At 37.8% G+C, this 24,194-nt stretch overlaps 1 protein-coding gene across 1 annotated transcript in view; it reads right to left on the bottom strand.

The window, feature by feature from the left end:
- The window catches only part of Sec63 (SEC63 homolog (S. cerevisiae)), a 74,391-nt gene that overhangs the window by 32,778 nt on the left and 17,419 nt on the right, over nucleotides 1-24,194 (bottom strand). Inside the window, exons 2-11 of the mRNA XM_013022372.1 lie at nucleotides 21,821-21,968; nucleotides 19,579-19,678; nucleotides 11,651-11,765; nucleotides 10,214-10,326; nucleotides 7,047-7,108; nucleotides 6,487-6,545; nucleotides 4,789-4,839; nucleotides 2,575-2,683; nucleotides 1,870-1,964; nucleotides 1,637-1,769 (exon numbers count right to left, since the gene is read on the bottom strand). Of these exons, the coding sequence (XP_012877826.1) occupies nucleotides 1,637-1,769; nucleotides 1,870-1,964; nucleotides 2,575-2,683; nucleotides 4,789-4,839; nucleotides 6,487-6,545; nucleotides 7,047-7,108; nucleotides 10,214-10,326; nucleotides 11,651-11,765; nucleotides 19,579-19,678; nucleotides 21,821-21,968 (985 nt within the window). The remainder of the gene's footprint in view (nucleotides 1-1,636; nucleotides 1,770-1,869; nucleotides 1,965-2,574; nucleotides 2,684-4,788; nucleotides 4,840-6,486; nucleotides 6,546-7,046; nucleotides 7,109-10,213; nucleotides 10,327-11,650; nucleotides 11,766-19,578; nucleotides 19,679-21,820; nucleotides 21,969-24,194) is intronic.

Here is a 24,194-nt window from a genome sequence, read left to right as displayed (position 1 = left end):
AGCATGTGTGAGTTCTGAAATTCAATCCCCAGTACCACAAAAAACAAAAACCCATGGTAACTATCCATTGGGTCTAGAACTCAACTTTTTAAAAATGACTATTTGAAAATAGTAATAATGATAAAAATTATGGGGAAAATGAAAATAGCAATTAGCAACAGAATTACTAATTAATATTTTAAAGGAACTCCTGTGACAATGACTTAACAATGTTCCTTCATTCCACCAAAAGCATCCTTCTGCCAGGCACCAGTGGCTCATGCCTGTAATCTTAGCTTCTCAGAAGACTAAAATCTGAGGATCGAAGTTTAAAGCCAACCCAGGCAGGAAAGTCTGTGAGACTATTATCTCCAATGAATCACCAGAAAACTGAAAGTGGTGCTATGGTTCATGTGGTAGAGTACACGCTGTAAGCTAAAGAGCTCAGGGACAGTGCCCAGAGTTCAAACCCCAAGACCACCACCACCACTATCAACAACAAAAAGCATCCTTCCTATTACCAATTAGCAGGTGCATCAAAGGTTAAGATGATTTCATTCAGGAAAAAAAAAAAAAACAAACACCTGTTTTCTAGGGTAACAAACTTCTTTTAAAGCTTCAACTGAAATAATACAAGTGAAAGAGAGGGCACTCCAATTATGACATCCCTGAAAACACTGTTGTTTCAATCAACTGTTTCTATTTTAAAGAGAGATGGTTTCAGTAATTATGAAGCTTTAAATAAATATCCAATAGATATAACCACTAGCTAAAAGGGCTGATGGAAGGAGGGGTGTGGTTAACAGACACATTTGCTATGAAATCCATTTATAGCCCTCTAAAAAGCTTATAAGTTCTTTTATAAATGTCATTAGGAACAATTCTTGGCTGGAGGCATTTTTTTTGGTTGGGGGAAGGGGGAATTGTAGGGCCTGAACTCTGGGCCTGGGCGCTGTCCCTCAGCTCTTCAGCTCAAGGCTAGCACTCTACCACTTGAGCCACAACGCCACTTCTGGCTTTTTCTGCTTCTGTGGTGCTGAGGAATCGAACCCAGGGCCTCATGCATGCAAGGCAAGCACTCTACCACTGACCTACCTTCCCAGCCCATTAGGAGCTAATTCTATAATCTATAATTAAACATTTCTCATATTTTCATCATTTGCCAAAACAACTGACTTAGACCATCAAATTATTTTGTAAAGTAATTATGAAATATGTAGAATTTTTGGAGTTTTGTGGGTGTGGGTATGCACGTGCACACATGCACATGCACACACACACTAGTGCTGGGGTTTGAACTCAGAGACTAAGCTTTTCTGTCCTTGAGCTTTTCTGCTCAAAGCTCTACCACTTGAACCACAACTCCACTTCCAACTTTTTTTTATGGTTAATTGGAAAAATGAGTCTCACAGACTTTATTGCTAAGGCTGGCTTTGGACCATGATCCTAAGATCTCAGCCTCCTGAGTAACTATGATTAGTCATGAGCCACTGGTGCCTGACCTTAGTTTTTTTGTTTGTAGTTTTAAATCCCTTTGAACAATTAATTATCTGATTGAGCACAAAGGAACACCAATAAAGCTGTGTATCACAAGGTCAAATTATAAACTGTTGCTTTGGTTCCACTAAAATTATGTACATATTAGAATCACAAGTACCTTCTTCAAGGGTCTCAGGAATTTTCATTCTAGCAAGATGACAAAGTAAAAGAACTCTGGCTTTCAGGCTATATGGGCAGGTAAGTGGAGGCTCATTCTTCTTTAAGTTAATGCTGCCAATTTCTCTGATTAGCTAAAGTAAATAAAATAATTAGTCAAAACTATATACTTAAAAAAGGATTCATTTTAGTAGTAACTAACCACTCATCAAGGAGTTGGGAGATTAGCCTAACCTGTGGTATAAGAATATTATCTGTTGGTCTGCTTGTGGCATCTTTATTATACTGAGGATCAAATTCAGAAGCACCAGCTAAAACCATAATAAGACCTATGGAAACAAAAGGAATATAAAAGTAAATAAATCTTCTTACCTATTTCTCTTCCTGAGATATTTCCTTAATCTTAGAGTGAGAAACTTTTTTTTAATCAGATACAATGCTAAAAGTTATCTGAACTCCACTACAGACAAATACTAATTTCTTTCATAAAAGAAGAAATATCTCACTTTTTAAAATGGACATAGTATTACCTAACCTCTGTTGTATACTGTGTATCGTTGGGCAGGATAACTTTTCTGCACTCAGGTTGACTCATGAATAAGATATGCTTAGTATAAATTAAATGAGATAAATGCGTAGATAGTACATTTTGTTGTACCAATCATAGTACAAATAAGAAATGTTACCTGATAATATTATAAAATTTGCACGTAAGCATTTCTAGATTTCTGACAAGACACATAACTGAATAAATGGTAATAATGGAAATGGAAATCAAGAAAAATGATAACAGGTGTTAACATCTCCCTCTAGTTTTAGCTATATAACTGATTATCTATAAAACTACAAAATGGAATCTCTCCACTATGGAGTTAAAAATATATCAATCACACATAAATGACTCAGATAATAATACCAAAGTTACTTAAGTTTACTTACGTTTCATATCCATATTTCGGGTTTTATAAACAAAGTATGTATAAATCTGTGTCGTCCGTATTAGAATCTGATCTCCACTATAGCGTATTGAACGATACCACCAAGAGCCCTAAAACACAAAATTTAACAAGTAGTAACGCATAAATACTAAGTTTGATGCAGAACATACTTAGGTCAAACTTTCAAAATATTTATAAAACAATAAAAGTACAAGCTTTAAACAAATGACTGTTGGGGCTGGGAAGGTGGCTCAGTGGTAGAGCACTTGCCTTGCATGCTCGAGGCCCTGGGTTCGATTCCTCAGCATCACATAAGAAAAAAAAAAAGCCGGAAGTGGTGCTGTGGCTCAAGTGGTAGAGTGCTAGCCTTGAGCTGAAGAGCTGAGAGACAGCGCCCAGGCCCAGAGTTCCGGCCCCACAACCAGACCCAAAAATAAATAAATAAAAATAAACAAATGACTGTTATATATTTCAAACAAGTATACTGCCTAAAGCCTAAACACCAACAAGTTACTACATATCTATGATTAAATAGTTCTAGGCTTCAAGTTAAAACTATTTAAAGATAAAATAGGAGGTAAAGGGGCTGGGAATGTGGCTTAGTGGTAGAGTGCTTGCCTAGCATGCATGAAGCCCTGGGTTAGATTCTTCAGCACCACATACACAGAAAAAGCCAGAAGTGGCACTGTGGCTCAAGTGGTAGAGTGCTATCCTTGAGCAAAAGCTCAGGGACAATGCCCAGACCCTGAGTTCAAGCCACAGGACTGGCAAAAATAAATAAATAGGAGTAAAATTATTTTTAAAAAATTAGCTGGTTGCTAAAATGTATCATGTCACTGATAAATATGTGATAAATATAAGAGTGATTTTACAATTACTATAATATTTTCATATAACTATCTCACAAAACAAATCTTTTTCTTTGATTGTTACTCTAGAGGTGATATACAGAGGGATTACAATTATGTGAATCAGGGAGTGAGTACATTTCCTTTCATACAGTGTCTTCTGTTTCCTCACTCTCTCCCAGTCCCTTCCTCCCATTCCCACCTATGTATAGTTCACTTTCATCCATGTCCAGTGAGTTCCACTGCTGCACTTTTCACCTTTTTTCCTTGAGTTCTATGCCCTTCAAAACTAACAACAACAACAAAATTTTGTTTCATATCTTGGAGTTCATTTCAATATGTATATTATTTTATATAAATATGAAGAGACACTTAGGGATTGCGCCTTACAAAACAATCCTATGAAAAAATTAAGACAGACTCATTACTATCCTCCCTACAGGACCCAGATACTCAATCATCAGAAAGTATACACGTCACAAAAGTAACAAGTGATTAAAATCACAAACTATATGATAGCTGCACACTATAACAGTATGCAGCTGTTTTGAAAACTGAGGCTGCTGTAAATGTTGTGCTTCTAATATGTTAATTTAAAAAATTACAACATAAAGAATCATACAAAAGTTTTAGAGTATGTATGTATGTATCTATCTATCTATCTATCTATCTATATATATATATAAATACCTAGAAAAAAATTACAATAAAGAACCAAGGTAGCAGTGGTTATCCATGAGAGAAAAGGAGTACAAGATAATGAGAAGACTTCCATTTTAAATCCAAATTTATCTAAATTATCTTAGTTTTGTGCAAATTTTAGATTGAACCGATTATGCCGTTTAGATATTTAAATGTTATCATTTTTAGAAAATCTTTAAGTACAGTTGACTAGGAGTCTCTTAAATTCAAAGATCAATGGATGGGGCTGGGAAGGTAGCTCAGCGGTAGAGTGTTTGCCTTGCAAGCATGAGGCCCTGGGTTCGATTCCTCAGCACCACATAAACAGAAAAATCCAGAAGTGGCGCTGTGGCTCCAGTGGTAGAGCGCTAGCCTTGAGCTGAAGAACTGAGGGACAGCGCCCAGGCCCAGAGTTCAGGCCCCATGACCGGCAAAAAAAAAAAAAAAATCAATGGATTGCCTGGCGATAGCACCACTTCCAGTTTTCTACTGGTTTAGTGGAGATAAAGAGTCTCACAGACTTTCCTTGCCCGGGCTGGCTTTGAACCATGATCCTCAAATCTCAGCTTCCTGAGTAGCTAGGATTACAGGCATGAGCCACTGGCGAAATTGAAATCTTATAGGGAATCCCAAAACATGTCTTAACCCTCCCAAACAAAATTAATAAATAAAAAATTAGACATTACCACAACAACTGGAAGGATAACCATAAATGCCAATCCATACACAAGTAAAACCTAGAATTGAAAGACAAAAATGTTATGGTCTTCATTAAATTATAGCATTCGTACTTATTTTCAAGCTTTACAAAGGGGAAGTAATATTAAAAGTACTTCAAATGTATTATTTTACTTACACCTTATTATCAAACTTTATATAGAAAGGTACCATTATAGTCTTTCTTTTGTGAATAAGATACCTCAATAGGTTACATAGTTTGTGCATGCTGGTAATAATACTCCTAGAGATGAAGTCTAGGACGTATACTTTTATCCATTATAAGAAGTCACCTTTCAATTTTCTACTTACTGAGACAATTAACAACAAAACAGTTTCATGAATTATGGCCCCCATTCCAGTCAAGTGCTTCCTATATCCACACCTTGAAAACAGTGCCCTGAAAATAAATCAGGTAAGATGCTCTTGGACAAACTGGCTCCTTTGCCTAAATATCAAGATGCAATCTCATTAAATTTTTGCTAGTAATTTTTAGCTACTGATTTTTTTCTTTCCTACTGCTTGATCCTAAAACTATTAGCTATCTATCCCTTCTTCATTATGCCCACAGAGTAACCCTAAGAATGATAAATGCACCAACACTTGAAGATGACCAATTTTATTGTCATATAATAGCTTTTTTCAATGAAAAAGTACAACAGACTGTGTGGATTTTGCTTCTACTTCAAAAATAGTTCCTAGACAATTATACTAAAGAAATTTCAAGTTAGGAATCATCTATTCCTGAACAGTAAGTTAAGGTAAAACCAGTACTTCCCTAAACCAAACAATAGTAGGGCCTGATCTAGAAAGACTTCAAAAAGTAAACAAGAAAAATGAAACTTAGCAGGGCACTGGGGGCTCACACCTGTAATTGTAGCTACTCAGAAGGCTGAGATCTGAGGATCGAAGTTCGAAGCCAGCCCAGGCAAAAAAGTCTGGTAGACTCTTATCTCCAATAAACTACTCAGAAAATGCTGGAAGTGGCTCTGTGGCTCAAATGATAGAGTGTTAGCCTTGAGCCTAAGAAGCTCAGAGATAATGCACTGGCTACTTCAGAGTTCAAGCCCAGGACTGGCAAAAAAATAAAATTAAAAAAAATTATTTTTGTTTACCAATTATGTAAAAACAACTTTCACAACATAGTTATTTTAAAACAGTAAACTAGTACTTTGTTTTTTTTTTATTTGAAAGCACTTGTTTTTGTTTTTTTTTGTCGGTCGTGGGGCTTGAACTCTGGGCTTGGGTGCTGTCCCTGCACTCTTCAGCTCAAGGAGAGCACACTACCACTTGGGCCAAAGCACCACTCCCAGTTTTCTGGTGGTTTATTGGAGATAAGAGTTTCACAGACTTTCCTGCCTGGGCTGGCTTGTTTTTATTTTTAATTTTAAATTATATTTTATTATCTTTAAGTAGTTATACAAAAGGGGTTATGATTCAACATGACAATTTATGAGTACAAAATGCATCTTGATCAGTATCACCCCTTTTGCCATTCTCCCCCATCCCTCCCAAACCACCTGTCCTCTCAATTTTCCTGGTTTCGTACAATATGCAATGGATATTATGATTGCATTCTAGTACTTTCTTTGTTAAACTAAGAGACAAACTACATAACAAAAATTATGTCAAACATATTACAATGTGTCTCATTTAAATGCACTCACCAAAATTGAATTTTTTTGGTCAACTATCCAGGCTGGCAAGGCAATTCCAAAACTTGTAGCTAAAATAGAAAGAATATCATAGTTTCCAAAGAGTCTCTATTTCTAGTTTTATTTATATCTCAAAATTCTGCTTTTTCACCCTTTCCCAAAAAACCTTAATATCATATTATGTGGATCCCTATTAAATGAAGGAATAAAAGTACCTGAAATTTCCCATTTCCAAAGAAAGAAAAAAAACTAAGTATACAAATTTCTTTCTAGAAAATATAAATTATTGTCAGTAAAGCAATATAGATATACCTAATTTTTACCTCCTACCTGGCAAGGATTAATGATGATAGTAAGTATTCTTCTCTCTAAATCAATCTGTTTTATATTTCAAACCAGTCTTCAGGAAGGAAATTAAGAAAAAATTATACAGGAGCTCCAGCTCTGTATAATTCCTGATTGAAATTTTCCCATCCATAAACTAAGAAAGTCAAAATATTCCTTCTAATATAGTTAACATTTTCATAATATGTACAATATTACCAATATCTTATAATCATCATTTACCACACCTTGTGGCCCATCTGGATTTCCAAATTCTTCCCAATTTTTCCGGGACTCTTCATCTGTTAAACTGGCAGGAAAACATCAACTTAGCAAAATTAGAAAGCCACATCTGAAAAATAATAATCTTAGAAACAAACCAAATCAACAAAATAAACAAATCTTAGAAGATATAAATCAAAGAGTCAAGAATTAAGTCTCTCATAAATTCTGAGGGGAATACAGAGGAGTAGCACAAGATATATATCCTGAACTTTGATAAAAAATTGCTGGGGCTGGGAAGGTGGCTCAGTGGTAGAGCGCTTGCCTTGCATGCTCGAGGCCCTGGGTTCGATTCCTCAGTACCACATAAGCAAAAAGAAAAAAGCCGGAAGTGGTGCTGAGGCTAGAGCGCTAGCCTTGAGCTGAAGAGCTGAGGGACAGCGCCCAGGCCCAGAGTTCAAGCCCCACGACCGACAAAAAAAAAAAAATTGCTGACTGACCCTTGAGTTTTCAAGTTCAGCTAGTAAATTTTAAAAGCCATCAAATTTTCTGATATGGTAAGAAAGATTAAGAAATTTTACTTTTCCTTTTATATTCTATTTCTCAAAATGTCTTCAGTGAGTAGATTTATACTTCACACTAAAAAAAAAAAACAAATGAACACCATCTTGGAAAACTACTGCTGTGGCAAAGGTCACATGTATTATGTAAGATCAGATGTTTTTCCTAAGCTAAGTACCAGAAGACCTAGGAACACTCTGAAACAAAAATTTGCCAGGACAGGCAAGATAAAAAGCAACAAAAAATTTTAAACACCTAAATACAATATTATCCACAACTTGCACAATGGCTTCAGGCAGAATCAAACGGTATTTTCAACTGGGCCAATAGTGACTCAAGCCTGTTATCCTAACTACTCAGGAGGCTGAGATCAAGACTTGCCTTTTGAAGCCAACCTGTACAGGAAAGTCCTGAGACTCTTATTTTCAATTAACCACCAAAAAGCTGGAAATGGAACTGTGGCTCAAGTTGTAGAACACCAGCCTTGAGCAAAAAAAGTTATGGATACCTCCCAGGCCTGAGTTCATGCCGTAGTACTAACATTAAAAATGGGGGGGGAGGGGAAGAGGAAGGAGGAAGGAAGGAGGAGGAAGGAGGAGGAGGGAAGAGGAGGAAGGAGGAGGGAGGAGGAAAAGAAAGAAGAGGGAGGAGGAAGAGGAAGGAGAAAGGAGGAGGAGGGAGGAGGAAGAGGAAGAGGGAGGAGGATGGGGGAGGGGGAGGGGAGGAGGAAGAGGAGGAAAAGAAAAGAAATTTTTCCAGATTGCAATGCAGATATTAAAAGCACTAAAAGAAATTTTCAGCCAGGCATCGATGACTCATGCCTGTAATCCTAGCTACTCAGGAGGCTGAAAACTGAGGATCACGATTCAAAGCCAGCCCAGGCAGAAAAAGTCTTATCTCCTCCGATAAACCACCAGAAAGCAGGAAATAGCGCTGTGGTAGAGTGCTTGCCTTGAGCCTAAGAGCTCAGGGACAGCACCTCAGGCCCAGAGTTCAAGCCCCACGACTGACAAAAATAAATAAAATAAATAAATAAAAAAAATAAAGGAAAAAAGAAAATTCCAATTTCTTAAAAAACCTTGCAATGCAGGTAAGGAAGACAAGGAAAATCCATTTTAAAAAAAATGACCACTATCAAAGACAGCATTCCAGCATTCTCTTTCTTTTTTTCTGTTTTCTTTTTGAAACAGAATCTTTGTATGGTAGCCTAGGCTAGCCTCAAACTGGTAATCCTCCAGCCTATGCCTCCTAAGTGCTCAGATAACAGAGGTGCATCAATCACATGCCTAACAAGAAAGATATTCTTGTAGACCAACTGGTAAAAATTCCACTCATGAATAATCCTACTTGTAACCACATTTCTTTTTCCAAGAACTTAAGCAGCAATGAAGTTTTAACTCTACAAAGCTCCAATTGAAAGTGGCAATGAAGAAATTTTTATAAAATAGCAAAAAGTACACTTATTAATTAGCCAGGTACCAATGGCTCCCAGCAATTCAGGAGGCTGATATCTAAGGATCACAGGTTGAAGCCAGCATGCGCAGGAAAATCTGTTAAATACTGATCTCCAAATAACTACCATAAAAACAGAAATAGCGCTGTGGCTCAAAGTAGTAGAGTGCTGGCCTTGAGAGAAAAAGCTCAGGAACAGTGCCCCAGGCCCTGAGTTCAAGTTCCAGAACCAACAACAACAAAAAAGTTAATCATTTGAAAACAATTTTAAGCTCATCAAATTTTTTAAAACAACTGCTTTGAAATCTGTGGTTTTTTATTTAACTATAACTTCACTTATACTATTTGACCCAAGGCCATAGTAAACTAGAAAAGCCAATGAAAGCATTTGGTTTCAGATTAATAGTGGTGCCAATTTGTTTTCTGCTGGGGGATATTCCTCAAAATATTTTACACTGATTTCCCTGTACAGTTATCTACCATACATAAAACTTTAGCTGTGTTCTTCTCAATATTGTCTTCTAATAGACTCTTCCCTCAAAATAATTATTTGTCTCTTCTGCCTTTTTGATGATGGTGGCAAGAAACTTCTTTGCTCTCTATATGTTCAGATTTTACAAACTACAGTTATTGATTTTACAACCTGTACATGCATACTTGATGAGGACACTAGCTCATCCATTAAACTGATTAATATAACTGCTGTGGCAGGCACCAATCAACCAGAAGGAATCACCAATTCTTTTTTTTTTTCTATTGAGATAAGACTCTTCCAATTTATCTCCTGTTGGCTTTGAACTCACCCTCAGCCTACCAGGTAATGAGATTAATGGCATGTACCACCATACCTGTTTCAGCCCTTTTTAAAAACTCAGTTTAAAAAGTAATTTTTTTACTTATGAGTATTTCTGTATATTATTCCTAAAAGTTAATATAACTTTGCCATCTTTCTACACCACTGTGAACATCCTGGTCAATGAGAATATGGTTAAAGAATTTTATTTGCATGTATCAAAGCAGAACCATGAAATATTTGTATAATTAATGCATGCCAATCCAAAAAATACTGAAAATATGACATCAACATTTAATCAAATTATATGACACACAATTTCCTTGCTTATTAAAAACAGAAAACTACCCCTTCTTTACAATGTACCCTTGGACCTATGGTACTCACGCTGCATAAGCCTTTGCTATCCTCATAAACATAACTTCATCACCTCCTTTGTCTGGATGGTATTTAAGTGACAGCAAGCGATACTGTTTTTTAATTTCTGCTACAGTTGCTCCCTAAAAAAGAAAAGCTTTGTGTAAATAAAAGTAAGCAAAATGTTGTCAATAAACAATTCATCCTATTTTGAACTTGAAATACAAACTGCTTAGTATACTGACAAAAGAAAATATTTTATCCTCCTTTTTTAAGGGCAGGGTGCTGGTATTGAGGCTTGAACTCAAGGCCTTGAACTCTCACTTAACTTTTTCCACTCAAGTCTTGTGCTCTACTACTTAAGCCACAGCTCAACTTTTGCCTTTTTGCTGATTAACTGGAAATAAGGGTCCCACAAATTTGTCTGTCTGAGTTGGCTTTAAATGGAGAGTCTCAGATCTCAGTCTCTTGGGTAGCTAGGATTACAGGAGTGAACCATCAATGCCTTGCCATCCTATGTACTTCATCACATACATTTTTTAACCCCCCCCCAAAAAAAAACCTTATCTTGTCCAATATAGTTATTTACTGAGCACTGGTGTGATTTCTCTTCCATTAATTTCATTCTAATGTTTTAATGATAATTCCAAAAGACTAATGTTCTATGGAAGCTCATTCATCAAGTTCAATCTTATAGATATACATGTCTTTTAAACACTTGTTTATTGCCTTCTCATTTTCAAATATTCTTACATGTCAGCAATTATAAACCAATCCTTACTTAATAGTATGGCAATCAAAAGCTGGAAGCTTTAAAAAATACATATTCAGAATGATAATAAATTAGATAACCTTTTTCTTTTTTACAGTATAATAGGATCGCACCCACAGCCTCATATATGTACTCTAAGACTAGAGCCATGTTCCAGGCTTTATGTTTCCATTTGCTTTTGAGATAAGGTTTTACCAATTTTACCCAGTCTCACTAACTTTACTACCTTTCGCCTTAAACTTGTGATCTTGGCTTTGCTTCTCAAGTAGCTGGAATTATAGATATGTACTGCCACACTCACCTACATATTTTATTTTAATAAAAAAGACTTTAATTATTGAATGTTGGTGGCTCATGACTGTACCCCTTGCTACTCAAAAGGCTGAATCCTGAAGATCACAGTTCAAAGACATCCTGGGCAGGCAAGTTCATGAGACTTGACCACCAAAAAGCCAGAAGTGGAGTTATGGCTCAAGTGGTAGAGTACTAGCCTTGAGCAAAAAAGCTCAGAAACAGAGCCCAGGAACTCAGTTCAAACCCAGGTCCCAGACAAACCAAAACAAACAAATAAAAAAACTTAACTGATCAAAGCTGGACTTATTTAGGTAAAGACTCAATTTCTTTTTAAGATGTGGTCCTATAGAATTTTCACAAGATCTCTAAAATAATGTTCACTGTATAAAAACATTACTTACAGGATCCAAATTTAATACTTCATAAGGATTGTATTCTTGATATTCTCGGTCTGTTTTGGAAACTTTGTACGCAAGGAATAAGAACAATGCCCACCCTGCAAGCAGAACTATTTTCCTGTTTAGGAAAAAGATAAATGAAGTAAATATGAATTCATATGAATTTGAATTCATATGAATATGAATAAATATGAATTTAAGAATCTAATTTGTGGAACAATCAAGGCATAAAAAAATCTAAAGTAGTTCTATATCATGATACCGATTCAATTTCTATACATGCTAACTTGCAAAACTTGTAAACAGCAAGGATAATGTCTTTTTCACCTCTGAATTGTCTAAAAATCTATGCAGTGTCTCCCATGTAAGATTTCCTCAGCTACTCTTTGCATAATTTCAAGTACAGAAGGTCACAATGGACTCATTAAATAGGTTAAAATATATAAGAAATATTCAGTAATCTAGTTAATGTAAAAAAAAAAAAGAATTGACACCGGGCGCTGGTGGCTCACGCCTGTAATCCTAGCTACTCAGGAGGCTGAGATCTGAGGATTGCGGCTCAAAGCCAGCCCGGGCAGGAGAGACCGTGAGACTCCTATCTCCAATAAACCACCAGAAAACCAGAAGTGGCGCTGTAGCTCAAGTGGTAGAGCGCTAGCCTTGAGCTGAAGAGCTGAGGGACAGCGCCCAGGCCCAGAGTTCAAGCCCCACGACTGACAAAAAAAAAAAAAGAATTGTTCAAACTAAGAAAAATAATTGGTCAATCTGTGCAAAGATTAATAAATAGAAATATTTGGAAACAAGCTAATGTCCATTTGTAACAAATTAAAGAATTATTTGTAAGGGACTAATAAACAATGATGAAGCCATATAATAAGACATTTTGTAGTTAAAACATAAAGATATGAATTTGTTTAAAATGAATTTAACATTTTGAGGCAGAATTTATTCTCCCTCTAATGTGTTAGATTTAGTAATAATATTTAAAAAACTGGTACTGCCATCTAAAGAAAAAAATTCTTCCATATTCGAACCTGATGAATATCTGATAATAAAGTACTAAATGCCTTAAAGAGTGCCAGCCAGGTACAGGTGGCTCACACCTGTGATTCTAGCTACTCAGAAGGCGAGAACCTCGGTTCAAAGCCAGCCCAGGCAGGAAAGTCCACGAGACTCATCTCCAATTAACCACTAGAAAACTGGAAGTAGAACTGTAGCCACCAACACCCAAGTTCAATCTCCACAACCGACCAAAAAAAAAAACAATGTTAAAGAACTAGGTGCCAGCGCTGGGAAGGTAGCTCAGCAGTAGATTGCATGCCTTGCAAGCATGAGGCCCTGGGTTCGATTCCTCAGCACCACATAAACAGAAAAATCCGGAAGTGTTGTTGTGGCTCCAGTGGTAGAGCGCTAGCCTTGAGCTGAAGAGCTGAGGGACAGTGCCCAGACCCAGAGTTCAGGCCCCATGACCGGCCAAAAAAAAAAAAAAGAACTAGGTGCCAGTAGCTCACAACTATAATCCTAACTACTCAAAAAGGCTGAGATCTCAGGGTCAAGGTTGTAATGCAGCCTGGGCAGGAATTAACCACTCTAAACGCTGGAAGTAGATCACTCTGGTTCAAGTGGTAGAGCACTAGCCATAAGCAAATAGGCTCAGGGACAGCACCTAGGCTCTGAGATTCAAGCTCCAAGACCAGGGGAAAAACAAAACATAAAGTCTTAAAAAAAATATACATCCCAGCCGGGTGCTGGTGGCACATGCCTGTAATCCTAGCTACTCAGGAGGCTGAGATCTAAGGATCATAGTTCAAAGCCAGCAGGAAAGTCTGTGAAACTCTTATCTCCAATAAACCACCAGAAAACTGGAAGTGGCACTGTAGCTAAGTGGTAGAGCACTAGCCTTGAGCTGAAGAGCTGAGGGACAGCGCTCAGGCCCAGAGTTCAAGCCCCACGACCAGACCCCCAAAAAAAAAAAAAATTAGTAGGAAATAAACTAGAATTAAATGTACAATAAAAGGAGTAGTTACATATATTATAGGAAAAAAATCCTAAACATCTGAAATGTCCATCAATAGATTACTAGACAAATAAGTTAGTGAAACAACCACACAATGAAATACTTTCTACCCACTACAACAGTTCACTCTGAAAGTCTGCCTTACATTGCTGCATTTGAGAAAACAACTTTTATACCATGTAAAACATTATCCAATTTCTTTTTTTTTTTTTTTGTCCAGTCATGGGGCCTGAACTCGGGGCCTGGGCACTGTCCCTCAGCTCTTCAGCTCAAGGCTAGAGCTCTACCACTTGAGCCACAGCGCCACTCGCGGCTTTTTTCTTTTTTCTTATGTGGTGCTGAGGAATCAAACCCAGGGCCTCAGGCATGCAAGGCAAGTACTCTACCACTGAGCCACCTTCCCAGCCCACATTATCCAATTTCTAAACCAAAAAAGTATACCAGAAATAAATACATGCTGTAATCATACTGCTGGCTACCTTTAGGTGATGAAATTGAATGACTAATTTGTTTACTGCTTGTGTGACAATTTCTTACAATGAACAAAATTTGTAAAACAAAAATATAAAATGAATCATAAGGTCAAATCAAAATCGAAGTGATTTGTTTTTAAAACTGGGAAGAAAAACCTTTATTACTTGGCATGAACCCTGCTATTTGGAATGATCCAGTTCATCTACCTGCTTACCTTTAGTACCCCAATTTTTCATATAAAACAAAATCCCCATGTCCACAGCTTTTCCCACCATTGTACATTGCTTTTTTGACATGTCTGCAAAAAATTCCAATGTTTCATCACTACTTACCCAAAACTCTATATTCATCCTTCAAGAGCTAACTCAAATAATTCATCCTCTAAGAAGTACTCCTTAATCTTGGGAGAGATCATTAATGGGAGATCATAGTTACAACCACAAAGAAGCACAACCATGAATGACTCTTCTCTGAGTCATTTCAATTTCAAGTTCTTTGGGTAGTTGGGACAGGTCTTACTCAGTTTGTTTTATTTTATGTGTGTGTGTTTTTGTTTTGCTGGTCCTGGGGCTTGAACTCATGGCCTGGGCATTGTCCACAGCGTCTCTGTGCTCAAGGCTAGTGCTCCACCACTTGAGCTACAGTGCCACTTCCAGATTTTTTTAGTTCTTCTTTTTTTTTTTTTTTAAATAAGAATTTCATGGGGACTTTTCAGTCCAGGCTGGCTTCAAACCACAATCATCAGAATCTCAGCCTCCTAAGCAGCTAGGATTACAGGCGTGATCTTATTCAATTTTGACTAATCGCAAAAAAGCTTAAACAAAACTAGCACTCAGATACAAATTTCTATCCATTTGGCCAAATTAAATATTATAAAATTAATTAAGAGCATATAACTTCAAACTGCTTTCCATACTACAGATGCCCATCTATGCCTAAAAAGGACAGGAAGCCAATGTGGAAAGCTTTCCCACTTTTACCTGGTTATTTATTTATTTAAGCCAATTACTGGGGTTTGAACTCAGGGCCTTATACTCTCAGTTTTTTTACTCAAGTTTGGCATTCTACCTGTTGAGCCATGCCTCTACTTCCTTACCTAGTTCTCTAAGAAGAGAGAGTTCAGAACATAGACTTACAAAACAAAACTTCCTCAATTCAACCTCCCAGCTTTACCACTTAACAAAGAAAGCTTGGCAAACACCATTTACACTTCTGTTTCTAACTTTTTCTTTTGCAAGGGCTGGGGGGCAGGGGGGAGGGGGGTCCTTCCAGTATTAGGGCTTGAACTCAGGATGAGAATACTTTTTCTCTTAGCTTTTTCATTCAAGGCTGGTGCTTTGCCCACTTGAATCACAGTTCCATTTTTAGCTGTTTGCTGGTTAACTGAAGAAACGAGTCTCATAGACATTTTTGCCTAAGCTGGCTTTTGTTGTTGTTTTTTGTCAGTTGTGGGACTTGAACTCTGGGCCTGGGTGCTGTCCCTCAGCTCTTCAGCTCAAGGCTAGCGCTCTACCACTTGAGCCACAGCACTACTTTCAGCCTTTTCTGTTTAATGTGGTGCTGAGGAAATCGAACCCAGGGCCTCATGCATGCAAGGCAAGCACTCTATCACTGAGCTACCTTCCCAGCCCTGAACTGGCTTTGAACTATGATCGTCAGAGCTCAGCCTCCTAAGTAGGTAGAATTATGGGCAGGAGCCACTGGCACCTAGCAGTTTCCAACTTTCAAGGTAAATTTGAGAATTAAATAAAATGTGGTATGCTAAGTACTTAGAAGGTACTTGTATATTAGCTATAGCCTGTTATTAATAACTATTAGCCAAATCTCAGCTATTACTATCAGCTTAGATCTCACTCAAGAAAGCATTTCTGTCTTAGGCCAAAGTTAGGAGCTCTTCTGTATCTTTATAGTACTCTCCCTACCCTCCAAGCCCATAGGTATAGGGAGAGGACCAAGAAGGACCACTGATCTGAATAAGGTTATCCTCCAAGGGTACTAAGTAAAAGCTTAATCTCTACTGTGGCAGCATAAAGAGATGGTAGAACCTTTCTTTAAGAGGTAAGGCTGAGCAGAAAATCTCTTATCATGTCTAGCCACAGTATACCCAACATCTAATACACCTGATACTTAGTTGGCATACTAAGTATAAATGAATGAGGATAAATTTGAAATAATTTTAAATTCAAAGCCAACATTTCCTTGTATCTTCAAAATGCTAACACTCGAGAAATACATTATTCTCACATCTTATACCCATTCAATAATGCTTACCAAACAAATAATTCCATGTTTTATTGTGTCTACTATCTCAAAGACTATAAAACCTCAAAAGATAAAAGTGAAAATGAAAACCTGCAGAAAGCAGAGCAAGCATGGGAAAGGGAACAAAATGCCTCATGTGCTATGCTGTATGTTAAATGCTAATTCTCAGAGCCAGTAGAAAAAGGAGGAGTCTCTTTTTTTTTTTTGGGTCCAGTCATGGGGCCTGAACTCTGGGCCTGGGCGCTGTCCCTCAGCTCTTCAGCTCAAGGCTAATGCTCTACCACTTGAGTCACAGCGCCACTTCCAGCTTTTTTCTTTTTGCTTATGTGGTGCTGAGGAATCAAACCCAGGGCCTCAGGCATGCAAGGCAAGCGCTCTACCACTGAGCCACCTTCCCAGCCCAGGAGGAGTCTCTTGATAGACTCTCCCATGTGGATCAAAATTACCACAGCCAACAAAAAATGTTATAATTTCCTAAGCACCAAAGCAAAAGTAGAAAACATATTACTTCATACTGTGTTTTGTTTTGTTTTTAAGAATTTGGTTCTTATTAGAGGCTCACACATAATCCTAGCTAGTTAGAAGGCTGAGATCTGAGGATCCCAGTTTGAAGGCAGCCCAGGCAAAAAAGTCCATGAGACTCTAATAAACCACTCAGAAAAATCTGGAAGTGGTGCTGTGGCTCAAGTGGTAGTGGGTTAGCCTCAAAGAGGCTCAGAGACAGTGCCCAGGCCAAGTTCAAAACTTAGGACCAGCCAAAAAACACAAAAACAGAATTTGGTTCTTCAATGAAGATAAGCTTCGTCCCTGAATGTATAGTTTCAGAAAATACTTGTGACATCTTGTATTTTTCTTTCAAGCATATTTTTAATGTTATTTTGGAAGCAACTTCCAAAAATTACATAGTTGGTTACAGCTATATTGTCAGAAAAGAAACACAATATCTGCTTAATTTTGAGAGTATGCTTATGTAGCAAAAAGATTTCATAGTTTATAACCTTACCTACACTGTTACTAGTGTCTACTTAGATGGCTCTTAATCAGTACTTCAAATACATCAGTTTACTAACCACTAGAAAGAACTTGAGGAGTTTTTTTCTTGATTACTCAGGTTCAGATGCTCTCAAAATATCTAACAAAATCAGAAAAGTTTGGGGATAGGAGAAATGGGGAGAATGAAGAAAAAAGGTGACAGTGACCAAGGTACAGTATACTCATAAACTGACATGTTGAATTAAAACCCTTTTATGCAACTACTTAAGTATAATAAAAATAAATAAATTAATTAATTAATGTTGGGCTGGGAATGTGGCTTAGCCGTAAAGTGCTTGTCTAGCATGCATGAAGCCCTGAATTCGATTCCTCAGTACCACATAAACAGAAAAAGCCAGAAGTAGCGCTGTGGTATAAGCGGTAGAGTGCTAGCCTTGAGCACATAGAGGCTCAGGAACAGTGTAGAGGCCCTGAGTATAAGCCCCAGGACTCACAAAAATAAAGAAATAACACAAAATTTTAAAACATGGAAAGTAATATGCTACACTACAAATGTTTACTTTAAATGAGACTGAACAGCAAAGAACAGAAGAAATGCACAGAAATCTACTGTGATCAAGACTAACTTTGTCTTAGTTTCACATTATTGAATAATGCTTACCACTAAAGCTAAGGTTTTTCTTATTTTTGTAGGATACCTAAGCAAAGTCAAACCTACCAAAAAAAAAAAAAAAAAAAAGAAGTCCTGAGGAACATGACAACATGGAAAATTATCGTCACTTAAACAAAATTTTAGGTAGACATGGATAATTCACAAGATGGAATCCTGCAACAATAGCAACTCCTTCACTTTTTGCAGTAGTTTCATGATTCCAGGTAAAAGGAGGTGTAAAGCACATCTCACAGCCTCATGGAATCAAATAGATCTGTGCTAATTAAACATGCCAGTAATCTATTTAAGCAGCTGGGCCTGCCAAAATCATTAAGGTGCCTTGGCACCTGTTTCATCCACTACTTTAGCCTATTTGAAAAAAAGCACAAAACATTTACCTTGAAATTTAAATGAGATATTATATAAAGCACTTGATATACAGTATGTGCTCAATGACTTCAATCATTATGAAATACTAATGTGACTGTGTCACTTCTGTAAGATATCTATTTTATCTAAAATACACTGGGACATGATAAATTATAAAGGACTCTCAGCATCCACATACAATGACACCAAAGGAGGATACTCAGGTGACGAACACAAAGGTACAATGCCAATGTGCACCTGATCATGTAAAATAGTATTTACTGAAATGAATTCCAAGAAATGGACGCAAAGTTTCTTCTTTGTTGCTATTTTTGTTTTCTTTTCCTTTTGTCTTGTTTTTTTATCTGTCTTAGGGAAGCAGCAAGGATATGGAGGGACAAAGGCTAACAAATGGAGTGCTGGTACACAAGGTTGAAAATGAACTATACAACTTGTGGATGTGAATGTGAGGGGAAAACTGAGTGAGAGTTGGGTACTCTTTACCCAACTTATGTAATTGTAACCCCTCTACTGTGGCTCAAGTGGTAGAGTGCTAGCCTTGAGCAAAAGAGCTTAGGGACAGCACCCAGTCCTTGAGTTCAAGCACCACAACAGACTAAAAAAAAAAAAAAAATTTAAAGCCAGGCACCAGTGGCTCACACCTCTAATCCTAGCTACTCAAAAGGCTAAGATCTGACCATAGTGTTTACAAGCCAGCCTGGGCAGGTAAGTCCTTGAGAGACTCTTACTCCAATTAACTACCAGAAAAACCAGAACTGGAGTTGTGCTCAAAGTGGCATAGAGTTAGCTTTGAGCAAAAGCGCACGGGGACAGCGCCCAGATCCCATGTACAAGTCCTATATATATATATATATATATATATATATTTTTTTTAAGATGCTTCTACAGTCTTTAATGTAAAACTCAAATCATAGCACACAGTACATAAGGTCTTCACAATTTGATGCTCTCTTTCCTACTTTGGACTTCAAAAACTACTCTTTTCATACAGTTCTTAAACTTAGTAATAAGCATGTATTACCTCTACACAGGTTATAATTTCTTTACAGACATGTATTTGTCACCACTAAACCCCTACTTTGTATGATAACTAGCAAAAAGTAAGCACTAAAAACACATATCTTAGCTAAATTCACCACTTACTTTACTGTAGGAATAATATTTGGCTGGGGTTTCAATAACCGTAAGCGATACCACATACATCTTCCATATACTTTTCTGATATTCTTTAGTCGGATTTGCTCTGTTAATAAAGAAAAATTACATGAATTAAGTCATTTCTCACAGTTAAAGCAAAACCATACTAACCTTCATTGCCATCCTAATATGTGTGTATGCACACGTGCACATGCGACTGCCAGCTATGGGCTTGAACTCAGGCCTAGGCACTGTGCCTGAGAGCTTTTTTGCTCAAAGCTAGCTTGCCTGGGCTGGCTTTGAACACTGATCCTCAGATATCAGCCTCCAAGTAGCTAGGATTACAGGCATGAGCCACTTGGCATGCAGCACATCCTGATATTTTATTGGAGAAAGTGCTTTCTATTCAAATAATCTTTATAAAATTCTTAAGGTAGGTTAATTTTCTGTTATTTAGAACAAATGCTCTATCTGGAAAACTATCAACCAACTACTTTCCATATGAGACTATTTCTTGTTGAAAAGTTAAAAACAGACTTGAATCCAAAATATTAAGTCACAGAATCAATGTATCTGAGAAATTTCTCTATTCTCTTCTCCTACTCAAGAAATAAAAAGTAAGGATAGAGATGTGGCTCAGGAGAAGAGTACCTGCCTCACAGCATGAGGTCCTGAGTTCAAACCTAATATTGTAAAAACAAGAAAAATATGTTTTGTTAAGGAAGCTAAGGAGAAATGGTATTTTCAAACATTGAAAATGCTTACCAAAATACATTCTAATCAATGAAGTTTAGAATGATACCTATTTAAGATGTAAAACTAATAGAATTTGAAGTTCTGACATAAACTCCAAAATCAGCTTCCAGCTGAAGCAACAGTAGAGAAAAATTCAGTATAATTTCTAAGGTATTAGAAAAGCTGTCCAGGCCTGGGAAGGTGGCTCATTGGTAGAGTGCTTGCCTTGCATGCATGAGGTCCTGGGTTCGATTCCTCAGCACCACATAAGCAGAAAAAAAAAAAAAGCTGGAAGTGGCCTTGAGCTGAAGAGCTGAGGGACAGCACACAGGCCCAGAGTTCAGGCCCCACAACCAGACCCCCCCCAAAAAAAGCTGTCCAAACCCCTAACTAAGGACTTTAGATTGGTTTATACAAAAGTTGTGCCAAGGGACTGGGAAGTTGGCTCAGTGGTAGAGCGATTGCCTTGCATGCCTGAGGCCCTGGGTTCGATTCCTCAGCACCACATAAGCAGAAAGAAAAAAGCCGGAAGTGACACTGTGGCTCAAGACATAGAGCACTAGCCTTGAGCTGAAGAGCTGAGGGACAGTGCCCAGGCCCAGAGTTCAGGCCTCACAACCGGACCCAAAAAAAAAAAAAAAAAAAAGTTGTGTCAAGGAAGTGGTGCTGTAGCTCAAGTGGTAGAGCACTAGCCTTGAGCTGAAGAGCTGAGGGGCAGTGCCCAGGCCCAGACAGAGTTCAAGCCCCACAACCGACAAAAAAGAAACCTGTCAGCAAAAGTTGTGTCAAACTGGCACCAATGTTTCACACCTGTAATCCTACTTATTCAGGAGGCTGAGATCTGATGATGGTTTAAAGCCAGCCCAGACAAAAAGTCCCCCTGAGACTCTTATCTAATTAACCACCTAAAAATCAGAAGCTAAACTGTGGCTCAAAGTGCTAGAGCATTAGCCTTGGGCAAAAGAACTCAAGGACAGCACTATGAGTTCAAGCCCTGAAGCCAACAACAACAAAAAAAGTCCTGACAAAATTTTGTTATGTCACAATGAAAAAAAATTGCAATTCAGTCAAAAGTTAAACCAATGCTAAAATATATATTACCTTAATAAAAACATGATTTGAATAACCCTCCCAAGACTTAAAAAAAGTTTCACTTGGGAGAGCAAAGGAAGGGGCAACGTTGTCCAAGAAGAACTGCACTGTACCTGACTCATGAAATTGAAACCCCTCTGTACAACTCCTTGATAACAATAAAATACTGAAAAATTAAGTTTCAAAATGAAAATGTATTTTCATAAAGCTGATACAGAAAGCAGAAGAAAGCCCCTGACAATTCCAAAACTAAACTCAAAGCAAAAGCTGTAAAGGCCAGAAAGGCAGTACTCAAAGGCATACACAAACTGCCACCACCGCCACCACCCATACACACACAAAAGAGCTACATGACACTCACGTTGCAGTAGCCTAGTACACTACAGATTTGAAAGTATCTCAGACATCCTCACAAGAGTACCCTCACAAGCAACAAGCTTGACCATCATGCCAATCAAGTTCCCCTGACCAATGAGTAAATCATGAAAACAGAAGGCAGCCACCCACTTGTGTTCATTGTATATACCAAAATCAAATGAGCTGTGAAGAAGCTCCATGACATTAACAGGCTAAGGTAAGCACACTGATTAGGCTTGATAAAGAAAAGTGACTAGTGACCATGCAGTATGGATCCATGGGTGGATGGATGGGTATATATACTGACATTTGCACTCAGGACTTCACATTTGCTAGGCAGGTACTTACCACTTGAGCCGTGCCCCTAGCCCCAATGTTTTAAATACAGCCAACAAGGTTGGGGACTATGTGAACTGAGTTTAATGAATTCAGAATATATCAATTTTTCAACATCTTAAAAAAATTGTGGCTCAAACCTGTAAGCGTAGTTACTGGGGAGGTAGAGATTTGGTGATGTGGTTTGAGACAGACCAGGCAAAAAATAAGTTTGAAAGATTCCACCTTAACTAATGGCTAGAAACAGTGACAAGTGCTTGTTATCCCAGCTATATGTATGAAAAGCTAAATGGCTGAATACACTGGCATATGCCTCTCATCCCCAGGTAACAGGTAAATACAAGTAGGTTGATTACAGCCCAGACCCATCCAGGCATAAATCCTTATTCTACCTTGAAAATAACTTAGGGTACTGAGTGCTGTGGCTCATGCCTGTAAGTCTAGCTACTAAGTAGGCTAAGATCTAAGTTACCAACCCAGACAAATCTTCAAACCGTTATGTCCAATTAACCAGCAAAGAACTAAAACTGAAGACAGGACTCAGTGGTAAAACGCCAGCTGTGAGCAAAAAATTTGAGCAAGGAGGCCGAGTTGAAGCCATAAATTAAAACTCATAAATTATATAAATAAGTAAGAAAAGGGGTTGCAGGTGCCGTTGCTCATGTGGTAATGCTCCTGCCTAACAATCACAATGTTTGAGCTCAGTCTTCAGTACTACCACCACTATCCCTCCACCAAAAAGACATAAAAGATGACAGGTAGGGAAAAAAATGGTATTCTGAATGAACCAAAGCGATTTTAATGTGTAATAAGTTCAACTACCCTAATACTACATGTTGAGGAAGGCATCCACATGGGAGGGATATTCCTAGAAGATCCGAAGAGGTTGAAGAAGGATACATAGGAGAAGAGTTGGTGACAGAAAAGGGGACTTGTATATATGCAGTAAAATTGAGAAATAAGTTAATATATTGAAAAAAACCCAAAATACATTTTTCCTGTCAAAAAAGACAGTAATAGGAGAATATAAACAAATAAATTTGGTATTACATTGATCAGTATGAATACCTTAATACAGAAAAATAGACACAGCTGTATAGACATACATACATACTCCCTAGCTCTTTTAAGAAGGACTAGGGCCAACCAAACCAAGAGTAGTATTACTGTACCCAGCTTCTGGCTTCTGAACACCATTCTCCACAACAGAAATCCAGGATTCCAATACCTTCCCTCAAAATATTATTTGCCAATGGGGAAAAGAGTGATTTCACAATAAGGAAGTATTCCCCTCAGGAGGTCCATATCTTAGCCAGGCACCACTGGCTCACATCTGTAATCCTAGCTACTCAGGAGACTGAGATCTGATCAAAATCAGTCCAGGCAGAAAAGTCTATGAGACTTTTTATTTAGCAGAAAGAAGCAGAAGTATGGCTCAACTAGAAGAACTACAAGTGTATACCAACCTTGTCTTGCTGTTTGACTTTTTCTTTCATGTGTGTGTGTGTGTGTGTGTGTGTGTGTGTGTGTGTATGTGTGTGTGTGTGTGTGTGTGTGTGTTGATGGGGGAGGGAAGAGCAGGGCAAGCAAAAAACTCAGCCTTAAGGTTTTCTAATATTGAAGCCTTCACTATTCAACTATATTCAGCTAGCTCATGAAACAGTACCTATATATCCACGGCCAACTTTTTACATGAATACAAAGCATGCAATGAGAACAGAACAGTCACTTCAATAATACTGCTGAAACAAATGGAATTCCACATTAAAAAGAATGAAGCTGGACCCTCAAAAGAATCAAAAGGCATTAAAAGTTGCCTCTAAGCAGTATGGAGGTTCCTCAAAAGACTCCACATAGAGCTCCCCTATGACCTAGCAATCCCACTTTTGGGTATTTACCCAAATGTTCACAAACAAGACCACACTAAATCTACCAGCACAGCTATGTTTATTGCAACATTATTTACCATAGCTAAGATACGGAACCAACCCAGATGCCCCTCAGTACATGAATGGATCGAGAAAATGTGGTATATATACACAATGGAATTCTATGCCTCCATCAGAAAGAATGACATTGCCACATTTGTTAGGAAATGGAAA

The sequence above is a fragment of the Dipodomys ordii genome, unplaced genomic scaffold (genome assembly GCF_000151885.1).
Source record: "Dipodomys ordii isolate 6190 unplaced genomic scaffold, Dord_2.0 Scaffold62, whole genome shotgun sequence".
Classification (NCBI taxonomy): domain Eukaryota; kingdom Metazoa; phylum Chordata; class Mammalia; order Rodentia; family Heteromyidae; genus Dipodomys; species Dipodomys ordii.
The sequence above is the reverse complement of the archived record's forward strand: the minus strand, read 5'-3'. Positions and strand labels throughout refer to the sequence as shown.